Here is a 15,835-nt window from a genome sequence, read left to right on the forward strand (position 1 = left end):
TTTATAATAGTAGTCATTTATATCACTTTTATCAATACAAATGAAGCTTGCAACACATCAATACCTAATTTACTAATGAGAATAATAAAAACACATTTGCCTTTGTCAGCATTTTTCTTAACATTTTGGAGCCAAAAATGGAGTTGGCAAGTACACAGAAATTAAGTTTTTTTGTATCAGGATTATTAGTTTCACTGATGCGACGTTCCACCAGCAAAGAGAGACATTGGAAGCAGAAAAGTATGTTATGATTATCAGCTGTACATATGCCCCTCTGCTTTCTGCCCCTAAACAAACTTTATTTTGCGTATCCTGGTGCACAGGAGGCACCATGCCTCAGACTAACGTAGCTACACGATTTCTCCTTGCTTCGAGACCCTCTTCCTCTCCAACTGCAACAGAATGAGCAGTAAGAAGCATTTGCAGAAGTCACACACATGAAACGAAAAAGGGGCATTGCAAGGATGAGGATTACAAAGGGATACTTCAAGCTCAAACACAGGTTCCAACGTATCTATTCTTTCCCTTCTCCAGCCTCTATCCAAAAGGAAATGCTAATTCCTAACAAACTGATGTGTCTCAACGAGCAAGGCTTGGTTTTGACAGCCTAGATGCAGACACTAATCTGGGCTTTAGAATAAGCTAGGCTTACGTTTCTCCTCTGAGACACCAGGAAGAAAGAAAAGTGTGATACAGAAAAATTCGAAGACTTCAGCCTTGAAATTCTGCACACAAAAATGCACGGAGATTCCTCAGAGTCCTCCTCGCTGCCCTGTACATTCATGTCAACTACATGGTACGAGAAAGGGCACAGAACCAGTTTTACTTCGTCAAAAGACTTCCTAGAAATAAACTTTCCAAAGAAACACCTCAGCGCCAACACCACTGTCAAATCCATCCAGGCTGGTCATCCACGCTCCACAAAATCTTGTGTTAGGTGTGACCACCACAGCATGACCACCCCAGAGCATGGCGTGCTGGGTACAGCTTTGTGCCAAACACCAGCACTTACGTCTGGAGTAGCACTTGATGGAGTTGAGGATTTCCTCTTTTCCAAATCCTGCAAAAATTACCATCAGAAAAAGTAAAAAAAAAACCAAAAAAACACAAAAAAAACAAACTAACAAAAAAAACACAGATGGGAACGACTTTCTAGGAAGAAGGAATTAAACACCAGGAAAAACACATAGTGAAAGCAAGCAGCAGTTTCCAATATCTTTCACCACTCAAAGAGGAAGAGAAGTTAATAGCCAGATACTATGGGGGCAAAAAAATACGCTCAATAAGTTGTTAAATCAAACTAGAAACTATACAAGGAAAGATCAATTTTCTTTTTTCTGTTCAAGACATGAAGTAGAGCATATATTTCTCTCTCTGGTTGACTGAAATGAATTCAAGGCCAAAAGAGTGCTAAAAATCCTATAAATGCACATCTTGAAAGAGCCAAGACATGCACTGGATAAAAGTGAACTCTCACAGTGAACACGAGAGACACGGCTGAAAACATGGATGAGAACAGACAGCTAAAGGGTATTTACTGCTCCTCACAGCTGTGCTGCACAGCAAAGCCAATGAGGCTGTCGTGACTCTCCCCTCCCAGCAATGAAACAGAAAATCAACAAAAAATTTCAGTCTTGTGTGTAGCTGCTTCACAAATATATTATCTCCACTAAAAAAAAAAAAAAAAAAAAGAAAAAAGAAGAAAAAAAGTCCTTACTAATTTGACACTGATCACATTTCACCTGAAGAGGAAAATAAAAAAATCTGGACCAAAAAATAATCCACAGCAAGTGAGTTGATAGAGGCAACTGGGTGCATTCGAGATGCGTTTTTTCATCCCTGGATCACAATCCTAATCCAGAGGTTGTCACCTCCGCATCTGGGTCCCAACCACGTGCAGGTTAGGTGGCTAATAACAGCCCTCTCAGCACCTGTTGCTTCCCATTCCCATCCTTTTCCTGTGGCACGTCCTCACTAGGAGGTGTTGCACAGGATGGATGAAAGGAAGAATTTCTCACGCAGTAAACAGCAAAGGAGACGCAACCCAGAAAGCCAAGTGGTTTTGTTTCAGGTTTTTTGTTCGTTTGGTGGTGGCTTGGGGGTTTTTCTGGTGGTGGTCTTTTTTGGGGAGTTTGTTTTCGCTTTAACTGGTAAAGAAAATCCATGTTCGTTCATTCTGCAGCAAAAACACTGCTAAAATGTAAGTTTTAACACTAAAACCACTAGTGTTATTCTTTTCCTCCACTGCCTCTAAGCTCCATGATGTATTAAAACTCGAGCAGTGTCAAAAAAGTGACCAATTCCTTCATCCTGATGGAAACAGATAGCAGCAGAGTAGAACACTTTAAAACCTGGTGCTAGATAACCCCAGCTTTCAGAAACAAGCTCTGTTCAACAAAAACCTTTTTTTAAATAGTTACAGACTACACATGCTTTATTTTAAGACAATATTAGCTGACATTAAAATAAATAAATGTTCTCAAGTGCATTTCCTGTAGCTCAAAGGCTGAGGTTCTAACGAGGATCTAATCTGACTGTCTCAGTATTTCTTCAAGGTTGGGAAGCTTTGTTTAATGAACGAGGCTTTCCCATATGATTTGAGGTGCAAGAGCAGCAACAACAGACACACCAGTCACTTGTTTTCTCTGAAAAACTTCAAATCCTTAAGCCCTTTGAACAGCAACACAGAGAGAACACACCATGGGCAAGAACGCCAGTTTGTGTTATTTATTCCAAAGAAAAACATCAGATATTATAAAGTATTTACAGCCTCCATTAAAGATAACATCTTCCAGGAAATCAGATTAGCTTCCTCGTTGTTCCCATCCACCATTTCAATACCATCTTTCAAAATCTAAGAACTCTTCTGAACAAAGATAAGAGCAGACTGAGGTAGAAGAAACTTCATCTTCAATAAGGTAAGTCTATAGCCAAAACCATCCAATTTTTCTTCCAATAATGAAGAAAGCAAGTATTAAAATTAGACACTTTGGGTTGGTTTTTTTTTTGGTTTGGGACTTTAAGTCCCAGACAGGCATAATTTGGCTACAGATTAATTTTACAGTAGAAAAATAAACTTCACTGTCATCTGCTCAATCGGAGTTCTAACAAGAAAAAGTTGGAAAGTCTTACTACATATTTGGCTGCTTCACGCTCGCACTTCCCAAGTGTTACATTCCTGGACAGGGACAGCACAGGTGTGCTCACACTCACCACTACTGCTCACGCTGATGACAACACCACTAGTGACAAGCCTGCTTGTAACAAACAACTACTACCTTTGGCCTTTCAGTTTCCTCACTTTCTCACGTTATTACTACAGTATTAAGCACTACTTACTCTGTAACTGATGTTACGTTTTCCTGTCCAGCAGGTATTACTGGATCCTCTCTTAACTTATCATTTGGAAGCTGAGGTGGTAAGAATTCCACATCCTTTTTCTTTGGAACTTTATAATACTTCCAAGTAGTATCAGCTTCATCTTCCTCCAAATTCACTGCAGTACCAACATACATTGTAGGCTCTATAACTTCAGGAAACTGAGCTGGAAAAGGCTGAGACAAGCCATCGAGTCTGTCTTCCATTGTTTTTGCGGGAACCAAGGGGTCTGGTGTTGGCATCTGGTAGAAGTGTTGACTCTGAGGAGTAGAAGGGGCTTTAGCTACCCCTTCATCAACTACGTCACACGGGTGAGGACTAAGCGGTGGCGGCTGAGGTGAATTTGCCATTTCAGCATTATGCATCTGAGGAGTCTTTGCTACATCATTAGTTCGGATATTTGAAAACCTCACTTGACTGTCTGGTGCAGTCATCACAAGCCTCTGACTTGCTGAATCTGCCTCCATGGCAACATCATCACTGATAGATACACGGTGATGGAAAGGAGTCAAAGGGCGTTTCTGTGGCTTATCCCCTTTGTCTTGCTTCTCATTTGTCTTGTGCTTTGGAGCTGCTTGCTGTTGTTGGCCCACAGGTGGTGCCTGCCCCTGTTGACCCGAATTTCTTGGTTTGAGATTTTTGTGCCTGCAGAATTAATACAGGGGGAAATACTTCACATTAATCTTTCAAATATGTCTATCACGTTCTTTTTCACTAGATAAGAACCCACTTCTAAGCCATTAAACAGCTGATTGTACAAGTCTGAAAACTGAAACCGTTTCTGACTATAACTTAATTTGAACGACTTGAGTAGCATTGCAAGATTTTAGAATACCATTTAAAAAAAAAAACCCTGGAAACGCCATCCTGTGAGCCCAACACACACATAATCTTCGCAACTGAAGACATTATTTTCTAACTGCTTTTAACAGAAATAGATAGTCACACGAACACGTTGCTTTTAACTTCTGCCAACACTGATGAATCAGTAGAAGAACACAGATTAGTGAATGACTTCTTGAATTCAGGCATCAATACTAACCAGTAGTGCTGTCCAAGTCTCTATGGGTTAAGGAGTTGCAAGTTAACACCAGGAATCTAGAAAGCCAAGTTCAGTCCTACAAAAGCTGTTTAGAAGCTTTTGTAGTTATTAACCTACAAATTTAGCAAGCATGGAAAAAAGAAAAACTCGCTGTCTCAGCTGCATTAATACAGTTAGGTTTTTCCAGTATAAATGCACTTGGGCTTAACCATTTCATCTTGAAGTTCAAGATGCCAGCTTCCTGGATCATCTGACAGAACGAGACACATGGAATAACAAAGTCTAGAATGAAACGTTTATGATCAAACTATTAAACTGCTTGTATGTCTTTAGTGCCTGGTATTCTTTGCCACTCTTCCGTTAGGAAAGTTCCGAAGCATATAACTTGTATTAAAAAACTGGGAATAGGCAGGAACAAAAGGTAAGAAGCATCAAAATCTATGTTTATTTTAAACTTATATACACATGCTTTTCAGCGCTTAGAATTCAAAATACAGAGAACAATAAGAGGTTTTAAGTCTTTGCAATTTCTCTTCAGGAAACTGAATATTTCTAATACACACCTCACACAGTTAATTGATTGATTTCTCTTAACTAGTGCTATCACATCTAAATTCTACTTTATCAGAATATTTAATCCTCCTCCATCTCCAGCTCTTCTCAGGACACAAGTATTTCTACAGAATTTAAACCAGTCATTTCAATAAAGGAGGAAATAATGCATTTCTTTCCAAATGCTACGCCCTCCAGACATTTTTAACTTATTTTTTTTTAAGATTCCAATATTCATTGCAAGGAAATCAGTGTGGTTTTTTAAATCAGAGAAAGCGTTTCAACCTTTGCAACACTTCAGTCACCTAAATATTAGTATTCTGCCGTAAGTACAGAAGTTGAGAATTCACTGAAATTAATGTTTCAATTTATTTTAAACAACTGTATTAACAGTCAGTGTCATTGCACAGTTTCAAAACAAAGTCGTAACAAAAAATTGGAAGTTATATCTAGACTTTTCCCTTGTGTTTTGATCCTTTCTTTACCCCCAGCTAATACAAAAAAAACATATACTGGCAATCAACTCACAGAAAAGTAGTTTCATATACAAGCACCCATGGAATGCCACATTTCTCAGAAAAAGTAAAAGCAGGTTTGGGTTTTTTTTTCATATTCATCGAGACACAATGCTACAATCGTCATGTTGTTGATTAACAGCTTTCTTCCTTCAAGGCTAAGGAAGAAGGCCGCAGCCCTCTAAAAAAGGTTCTTAATTCCTAAATAAATAGGCATTCCCTTTATAGTCCAAGAAAATTGCCCATGAGATCGTTTCTATGCAGATACAGGCTTAAGGAATTTGAGGCCAAAACTCAGAAATTGCCACTGAACTGCCAGTAGGTCCACTCACATGATTCCCTTGAATAAAAACTCAGCATTATCTTATTGGGCAGAATTTCAAGACCTACAATGACATTTAGGATATGAGATACAAATTTTGTTACAGCTTCCCTACAAGCAGCTATTGCTTAATTACTCCTAAAGGAGTCATCAGGAGCCCTCTCCTGAGCACTTGAACCTCAATGCACATTGTTAGACTGCAGGTCTGCCAAGTACTCTACCTTGAACAATTGCAATTTGTCCTCTGCGTGGCTTCAACAAAATCCCAGGATGCTACCTTGTCAGCTGTCTCTTCATCACACAAGCCATTTGATGTAGCAGAATACTTCCTCCTAGGATTCAACATCAGGAGAGTTATTTGGGATCAACATATGTTCTTTTCTTACCTCCTGTCACACCTCAAGAACAGTTTTGTGACACAGGATTCAGTAAAGAAATTATAAATACAGCTTTTTACTAACATATTAAACTGATGACTAAACAAAGTACTAGTTAGGAACAAATTAACTTCTTTTAAATGTTTTAACACCAAGAGTAAAGCACCTTCTACTAGCAGTCAGCATCTTTAACAGAACTACTTTCTACGATGAACACAGGAGATGCCATGGGGTTTTTTAGCTTCACAAAACGAGTACATACTTGTTCTGTGCTCTGTTCATATTGCATTCTTGCCAAACTCTGTCCACCACTTGATTGGCCAGCTTTCTAGGGATCTTGCCACCATGATGGCTAGTACTGTCAGAGATAAATCCATCGGAAACTGAAGAAAACTTCACCCATTTCTGGGCAGATTGAGCGTCAACTGAAAAGCAGCACCAGAGGAAACAGTTTTAGGCAATGAGGCGATACACTCACAACCAGTCTTACTGCAATTCAACCGCCACAGGAATACCTTCTTAACTCAGTGTCAGGAAATAAAAAGAAATAGAAAATTTAGGTATAGCTGGTTATAACATGGTTCCCTGTTGAGGAAGGAAGGAGGGGGAAGCACCACATATGTTTATAATATAACTGGGCTGGCTAGTCTTTTGTCTTCCAAGAAACTATAGACCTCAAAAACGAAATATTGCTCAAACATCAGGGAAACTTGAGCAAAGCTACCTGTTAGCAAATTTAACAGTATTATTTAAAAAAAGGGTCAAACTAAGGTAATAGAAGACCTATTCATCAAGACACATCAAGACCTAAAAAAAAAAAAAAAAAAAACAAACAAAACCTCCTCTGCACAAGAAGAGCTGTATGTAAACCCACCTGAAGCTACCAGTGAGCCTCACCCGCTTTGACTTAAGGCGGTTTACGGTAATCACTAGTCACGCACCGTTCGGAGGGCACACAGCCTTACTGGGAACTTTACTACAAAGAATCTTCTTTGGACTGTGAAAAAGGCTGAAAACATCACCTTGCTCACTAATATCCGAGATGCACAATCAGGTTTATAAAGCTATGTCAGAATACATACATGCACACACACACAGAAAGAAAAAAAACAAAAACAAACCACAGAACAAAAACAAAAACTTGACCACAGAAATTTAAAGTACTGGATAACAACATCAGGCCCAAAAACCAGTCCTCATTTCATTAACTTAGAAAAAAGTGTTCAAGTTAATTTTGCCCACAACTGAATAATAAAAATTGGTTTTACTACAACAGATTTATGACTAAAGAAGTGTGATTTTTGGTAGTAAGTCAGTTGTACGGAGAACACCTGAATCCTTTCCAAACACCGCTAGACTTAGAGAAGCAGCCATCAAAATGATTCCCCACACGCAGAAGCTAATTTTATTATACCTGTTTGAACTTCCTCTGGGGATGTCGGAGGAGTCAGAGTCACCGAAGACATGGCAGGATCTCTTGTGGAAGCAGGCACTTGGTGGACACCCAAGCAAGTAGTTGAACAGTGTGATGCCCCTACAGGACTAGGAGCAGGGATGTCCGTCTGAGGAACTAGAACGAAGCATGCTGGGTAGACCATTCGCACACCAGCTGGAGAAAAAGAAAGATTTTACAGATGTTTACCAAAAATTTACATTTAAAATCATCAACAAATGCATCATTTTACCAGTCGCTGATAAGTTTACCTACTAAAGTATTATCCTCAGCCAAAATGTCTCTGTTGTCACCCTCATCATTACTTTATGATTTGCTTTATACAGAAGACTTGGGTAAATGAATGAAAAGGGCTGTGTATATACAGGCAGAGACAACTCTGGCATCTACACACTACTACTTTATAAAACAAAACGATAGAAGCAAGAAGATTGAGAACATACTTTTTAGTATCACTTAAAACTAACAATATTCCCCCTCCTTATCATCATCGAGGTCTCCAGCCATCACTGCAATACAAGCCTGTAACACTCGTTACAGAGAAATTATTACATTAGTTGGCAAATCAAAGGTCAATAGCCCACAGCAGAGGAACAAACTACTGCGTCCCAAGGGCTTGGATTTTAGGAACAGCAGCAGATAAATGCAGGGCCCGAGTACATTAAGTTCTCCAGGATTGTGGTTTGAAGACATCCCTGAAAGGCACGTCTGTTCTGTTTGAATTTGCACAGAATCCGAAACAGTACAACATGCTTCTGATGCATCTCAGATGTCAACAGTGATAGTCTAGGGGGTATTTTACCATCTTATTTATTTATTTATCTTTAAAACAATCTTGCTTCTCAGGGCACAAAGAAAAACACCTACTAATTGGTCTGCAAAAGTCACTTTAAGAAACAACTCATTTTAGATAGGCCTGAGCATTAAACAGAAAAACAAAAGACCAACAGCAGCTGCAAAAATAATAAAATGGGGTCACTCTTGCATTCGGAATTTTGCAGACCTAACTGGCCAGCTTATTTCAGTAATTGAAAGGTGATCAGGGGACTCACCAACAAGGACTTCAACAGCAGCTAAAGAATCATCCTCCCAATCCATTTCTTCTTGTTTTTCCTCAGATCCCTCCTTCAAGTTAGATGTGACAGGATAGAATTGTTTCCATTCCCCGATAAGCTTTTTCGTCGATGAATCAGAAAGCTTGAACGACTGCCCTGTGAGCGTGCCATTTAATCCAAAGGGACTCAGAATAACTACAAAGAGAAATGAAAATACGTTGCAGATCATATCTAACCAGAATTCACACCACTCCACTGAAACAGCATTACTGTTACTTCAGCCACACCAAGTAAACAACTTGCCATCGGTAAGTCCGAACGCGCTCTCACCACGTTTTACTGCACTGCACGAGTTTCTGGTAATAGCTACACATTGTTAAATGTACGTGTACTGTAGGAATCAAGGTACCACAATAACAATTGCAAATTCATCTATTTAAACAAGCAACAAGCAAGTTTTCATCTTGGCCAGCAAAGAGTCTCTAACATACAGGTGGGATAAAGAAACACTATTTCAAATGCTGACAGGGTTAAGGTGTTTGTTTCCTCATCCTTTCACCCTGCTTGGTACAGTTACTACAACAACATATACACAGGGAAGCAATCCGTTTCGTGTTTAGTCTTGTCCACGTTAGGAAAGCACAGCTGCTGTTAAATCGCATTCAAAAAAAGCAAGTTTGGACACTGAGCATTAATCGACAAGGGCAGTGTGTGGTCATGCAGGAGAACTGCTTTCTACAGCCAACACAAGTGTGTCTATGACAGGGAGTGATCAAACAGCCCACTAACCAGACTCAGGCCCCATTACTCCTTTGTCTTCGAGAGCATAGCCTGCATCTGCTGGTGGAACCAAAGGAATTTACAGGCGAGGAAGAGTCAAAGAAAAAGGGGTAGAGGGAGTGAATAGGTTAAGTACGTTGAGTCAGAAAAGGATTCCTAAAAGAGGGGTCGATGAAGATACATGGGGGTTACCAAGCTTGTTGAAAAAGCCAAATATTTAAGTCATCAATAGGACAGTACTCAGAAATTAAGTTCATTGTGTCGTGAAGACAAATTATTTGGCCACATGGCAAGAGATGACTATGGAAATAACCCACCTGCAGAACAGCTGAGACACACCAACTGGCTCCTGACTACATCGAGACAGAGGACATTTGGGGAGAAAGTGTGATCAATCCAAACCGGATAACGCCTCTGCTCCCACCTCCAGCCTTTGCCAGAAGCCCTTTGCTGGTGCTGAGCAGCTCAAAGGACTGATGCATTGTCATACTCACTACTGACAGGCAGAACTCACCTTGGAAAGGGCTGTTGGACTGCTGGGCGAGAGTGAGGTGTTCCTCACTGAGCAGGTACACAGGCTGATGCTGGCTGATCTCCACACTGGTGCAAACGTTGCTGTCTCCGTGTAAGAAGAACGTGAATGAGCAGGACAAGTGCTCACTGGGGAAAGAGAAGTGGAGAGGGCATGGGGGATGAAAGGGAGAGGGAAAAGTTACTAAGTATAGAACTTAAAATAAGTTGATGGCTTTCTCACTAACTTGAAGGCATTTCCTCCCAAAATACTCATTAACAAAGTAACAAAAAAAAATCTCTTCTGTCTAAATAGCAAGAAAATGCTGAATACACGTTCCCTTGGACCACTTACAAAGTATTCCAGCATTAGAGACAAAACTAAGTATCAATCAGTTAGAAAACAACAGACACTAAGTTTTCAAGCTCTTTAGAATGACACTTTATATTTTGAGGTGTGGAGGAAGTTTAAAACACAATTTTTTGCAAGACAAAGGAAACTATAACTTAATACTTTTCTATCGTACATATTTATTTAAATTCAATAAAAAATATATCTGAACATATATTAATTTTAATTAGATCATACCTATTCTCTCCTGACACAGATCCTCTAAGTAGAATTTATATTTTAATATTTATATTTAATATTAGCCAACAAATCACTTATTTAAAAGCAGTAAGCAAAACGGCAACAGCTTTGAGAAGTGTTGGTTTTGTTCTGTTTTGTTTTTCAGATTGAATATTATCTTCATGCCCCTGAAGCCAATCAAGTAACTAAAAATGAAATCCCACACCTACACACAAAAGGGAAGATGGAATCAATTTAGAAAAAACCCAAAGCTTAATTCATTGTTAAAATCATTAAAGCAAGGACCAATATTTAATATCAGATGAGGTGTTCTCAATCCACAGTGTTTTCAAAAAAAAAAACAAACAGTCCTGTACTGAAAAAAACAGCCCAACAATAAACATACCACCTTCATAGAACTCTAAATTAAATGCTGGTTTCACAGTGTTGCGCATAGTTACTAGTTAGTAACTCCATGAAATCTTCTACCTCCCAAGATCATGCTAAGAGACTTCCCAACTTTTGCAGCTCCGTTACCTGTTGTTCTAAAAAAATATAGATAAACCCCTGCAAGTACAACTATCAGAATATTTTATGTTACATCCAAATCGATTCAGTGGTTTATGTGAAATTTATTTTATCAATTTTAATTAAAGGGTAGAACAGAGCAGGATGGCAAAAAAAAAAAAAAAAAAAAAAGGGCAGATCCCCGCCAGGACGCCACAGAAGCAGGACATCTCCATGGCCAGTGCCATCTGAGAAAACTGGGCATTTTTGCTTCTTTGTAAAAGAAGTTCTACAGGAACAGGAATTTTCAGTTATATTAGCTACAAGTTACCTCAAGTGTCTGCCATACTAATACACACACTCCCATCGGGAAAGAACAGATGTTTAACAGGAAGAAGATGCTATTCACATTAGACATTAAATTAGGTCCACCACGTCAGTTACAGAAGAATGAAAGCCAAGGAGAACCTTAAATGTGCTTCATAAACTACTGAACAGAAAATAAATCCTTCTCTGTAAGCATCTGTAGCATCGAGCACCTGCTCAGTCTCGGGAAAAGGAAAGGAACAAGTCAAGGAAAACAGACTGAATTACGTGAGTCAAACCAGCAGATACCAGTGCATTTTTTGCAATGTCAAATGGAAAAGACACTCCATGAACTACTGCAGCCTAAAAAGACTATAAGAACACACCACCACTCTTTCCCCAAAAAATAAAACAGACCCCATCAGCTACTGCCCAGGATCACGTGCATGCTCCCTGACCTCATGAAACGCTCCCATTTCTTAGTCTACAGCATGAGAACGTGAAGGGAGTTTTGTGTTCCTGAAAAAGACACAAACAGAGCTCCAGGGCACGAAGAACTGAGCAACCCTATTAAAATGCCACCTCCACTGGTGCAGTTACTGGATACATCTTTAGTGTCACTTCTAAGACATTTCCTTCCTCTACCTGGAGAGAGATGGTGGGTTGTAAACAGTAAGGGGAAAGAAAAAAAAAAAAGTTTCTGAAGTTGGCACAGTCCATTCAATGTATGAAAACAGACAGAAATGAGTTGACTGACTCTCACCCCAAAGACTCAAAGAGCAGCCACCAGGATAGTCACCAGAATGCAGAGAAAGAAGGCTCCAGCGTCACACACACAGCTGTGCCTACCAGCAGATTTAAAATTAGGGACCTAAAACACTCCAAGGATGAGAGAACCCACAAACCACTCACGGAGGAACAGGTAGCACAGCACGTTTTTTATGACAGCAACCTAAAGCAGGCCATGAAGTCAGCTCCATGAGGAGCTGCTCTAAGTGGCTGGGCCTGGCTGAAGCATCACAGTTTTCCAGGTGTATCAAGTCCAGGCTGGTACGCTGATCTGCAATGTTAATCGTGTTTCAGCAACAAAGAAAAGCCAAAATCCAGAGGTACAAAGTGAATTACCACTATTCATTGACAACTGCTCAGCACAACTGCTGCAGTAATCCAACTCTGGGCAGAATAGTCCCTGCAGGTGAAATACCATAGTGCTTAGGAATCCCAGTAAAGTTAGTCTCCAAAGTGCAGTGATGATGGAGCTAAGCATCTTGATGATTTCAAGTTCAAGTGAAGTCACCACTAAATTCCTATATGGAAATGCAATTGAAGTTTAATCCTTATGCAAATAGTTGAAGATTGATCTTCAAATTCAATTTTACTTTAAAATCATATTAGATGGTTTAAGGTGAAGGAGGCTATGGATAGTGTTCTTGGTTCTGAGCAATTTAGAAGCTTAGCATAAGTGAGGCAAAGTTCAAAAATAAAAGCACATATTCTTTAAATGCACTTCAACTGCAATTAAGCTATCTCTCTTGTAAACACCACATTATTACACAGATACAGGGCAGGCCACCTGATGGAATTCAGATAAACCGAAACAAAGAGAAGCATTGACTTGATAAGAGAAGCATTTCATTTCGTCACACTGCAAAACTGGTCCTAAGAAGCAGCAAGGAAAACTCAAGGTCATCATGCAAAAGCCAAATCACAAAAAAAAAAAAAGACACACAAACAAAAAACCACCCCAAAATTATAACTGTTCTCCCTCCACTCAGCAGGGGAGAAGTTTCCAACAAAATAATGAAGTAAGAGAGCAGCCATTGTTGTGGCTGACATCACTCAAGCAGCTCCAGCACGCAAGCTACTGGTATGGCTGGGAGAGCCGATCTGCTAGGGCACAACTCACTCTAGAAAACCCAATTACAAAACTTTCACTAATTTTGGTCACAAATTTAAGTGTTCAACAGCAAAATGATGCACACCACCTCGGGTTTTTGTTTCAGGGCTTTCAGAGGTGCAGCTAAGCCATTTTATGCACAACAGGAAAGTTGGAGAGGGGCTTTTTACAAGGGCATGTAGTGACAGGACATGGGGTGATGGATTCAAACTGAAAGAGCGGAGATTTAGATTAGATATAAGGAAGAAATTTTTCACTCAGAGGGTGGTGAGGCACTGGAACAGGTTGCCCAGAGAAGTTGTGGCTGTCCCATCCCTGGAGGTGTTCAAGGCCAGGTTGGATGAGGCTTTGGGCAACCTGGTGTAGTGGAGGGTGTCCCTGCAGGACAGGGGGGTTGGAACTAGATGATCTTCGAGGTCTCTTCCGACCCAAAGCATTCTATTATTCTATATTGTTTCATAGCACAAATACATAGTAAAAACAGTGCTGTGCTTAAACTCCAACTAAGGGTAACAGGTTTCTACATGGCACACACAGTATCTCCCGAAAACACCGAGTCTTCCTTGAACTAAAGATTAACACGAAAGGCAAAACTAACACTTCATGTACTCAAACACAGCATTACATTTCTTCCTAGCTAGTCATGGTCAGAATCTTGCTTCATATTTAACATCATCATTTCTGTTGGGTTACAAAACTTTAGAAAATATCAATGCATGTGCAATAATCACAAGAAATACAATGAAGAATCCTATTAAAAAAATAAAAACAAAAAACCACAAAATCATACTGAAGCTCTTTGCAGGGGAGTAGAGAAAAGGAAGAAGGAAAACAAAGAACCAGAGCTCTTAGTTACTGGATGCCCCTACATACACCATTTTATGGACTTCACAAGAAATTCTCTAAACGTGCATGCTGCCTTTTTTTTTTTTTAATATACATTCTCCAATTCCTGAAGTTTCCAGAGACTGATTGCTCATACACAATGTCGTCTCAACCTCAGTTTAGGAGGAATCTTCTCAAACCTTACCATAACCTATTTAAAAAAAACCAAACAAACAAAACAAAAAAAAACCACACCACACTCCACCATTTCTTAAATTTTTCTCTCCCATTCTCAGAAACTCACCTCAGAGCCAGAAATCCTAATCAAGCAAAAAATTCACCTACTTATCACTTTGGAGAGAATAGGCAAATTACCTTTACAATTCAGTCAAGGACACAGTAACAGAAAGCAAGCTGGTGGTTTCCTGTCTGCCAACACAGAGTTCATCCTATGCTTTTATTTGCAGACATTTTTTAAGTAGCTCACAAGATCACTAGGTAATTTGTGCAGAGCATCTCATGACTGAAATATATAGAAAAAAATAATACCTATACGTCAACAGACAGAGTCTGTCCTGCCTGCAGAATCAGTGAAGTCCTTCAGGTGCAGATACTGCAAAAAATAATAGCTTGTCTTAAAGCTACTATTGATCCCCCCTCCTTTTTTTTTTTTTTTTGTGCTCTTACAACTAAAATCAGGTATTGTTGCATGTGCACACATAAGATTTAAGAGTAGAGAACAGAATTCTAACAGAAAATTCTGAAAACAAAATCCTAGTTCTCCCAAAAATCTCATTTTCTCAACTGACCTTGAATATGAAGTTACTCCATTAATATTTCTATTATTTCTAATTAACTTAGTTTTATTAAAGTCCTAATCTCAGAATTTAAATATCAATAATTCAGTTTCCATCTGATCTCTGAATATAGATGTTATGAAGTGTCATCAGAATAAGCATTCTTTGTGAATTTTCATCTGAACACACCAGAATTCAGTCAGAACGGGTTTCAATACTAAAAGCAACTTTAAACAAGAAAAAGAAGGAGGAAAAGAGAGACTCTTTGGAAGTAATGCTATTTTAAGCAACCTCCAGTCCTCACCTATACTCCATTAAGATGCATTGCTATAAACAACATCTTTGATTCCCCCACGCTCCCTCTTCACTCAAATCATACAAAACAAAGATGTTTTCATTTCAGAGACAAAGGATTATGATTCTATGTGAAAAGCAACAGAAACTGATGTGGAAAATTTCAATGCAATTTCTACTTCTACCTTTGTAAGAAAAACTGAAAGGCAGGAAGGGAAAGCATGCTAAAATTTACATATACATGAGGTTTCTACATCTCCATTAGCAAATCTGAAAGCACCTCCTTGATAAAAAGGTAATTAGGTCTGTTTTTTCCCTCCACATTAGTACTTACGTAGAGCTTTATATCTTCAAAGTACTTCACAAACATTAGCTGTATTAGAACCTCACTAATCCACACTTCACTAGATTGCATACTTCAAATCAGCACCCACTAGGGCTGAAAGACAAGGAGACTGCAGTAACATCAGCAGAAGGAATGAAGCCTCCAACTAAAAAAACCAAACTCTATAGCACATTTAATAGTAAATTCAAAAAAAGCATCCAAATGTTTCAACTGAAAGAGAGAATGGTTTATTTCTTTTCTCTTTTGTATTTTTTAATAATTACCATCTCATATTTTCCTAGATGATCTCCACAAATTACTTCTCAGTT

The 15,835-nt window shown here is 39.1% G+C and overlaps 1 protein-coding gene across 1 annotated transcript in view; it reads right to left on the bottom strand.

Annotated features, from left to right (window-relative positions):
* Positions 1–15,835, bottom strand: part of MED13 (mediator complex subunit 13) — a 56,493-nt gene that overhangs the window by 19,651 nt on the left and 21,007 nt on the right. The window contains exons 4-9 of the mRNA XM_086624908.1: positions 9,989–10,134; positions 8,692–8,889; positions 7,601–7,795; positions 6,449–6,611; positions 6,031–6,141; positions 3,340–4,023 (exon numbers count right to left, since the gene is read on the bottom strand). Of these exons, the coding sequence (XP_086481034.1) occupies positions 3,340–4,023; positions 6,031–6,141; positions 6,449–6,611; positions 7,601–7,795; positions 8,692–8,889; positions 9,989–10,134 (1,497 nt within the window). The remainder of the gene's footprint in view (positions 1–3,339; positions 4,024–6,030; positions 6,142–6,448; positions 6,612–7,600; positions 7,796–8,691; positions 8,890–9,988; positions 10,135–15,835) is intronic.

This window comes from Tauraco erythrolophus, chromosome 21, assembly GCF_009769465.1.
Source record: "Tauraco erythrolophus isolate bTauEry1 chromosome 21, bTauEry1.pri, whole genome shotgun sequence".
Lineage (NCBI taxonomy): Eukaryota > Metazoa > Chordata > Aves > Musophagiformes > Musophagidae > Tauraco > Tauraco erythrolophus.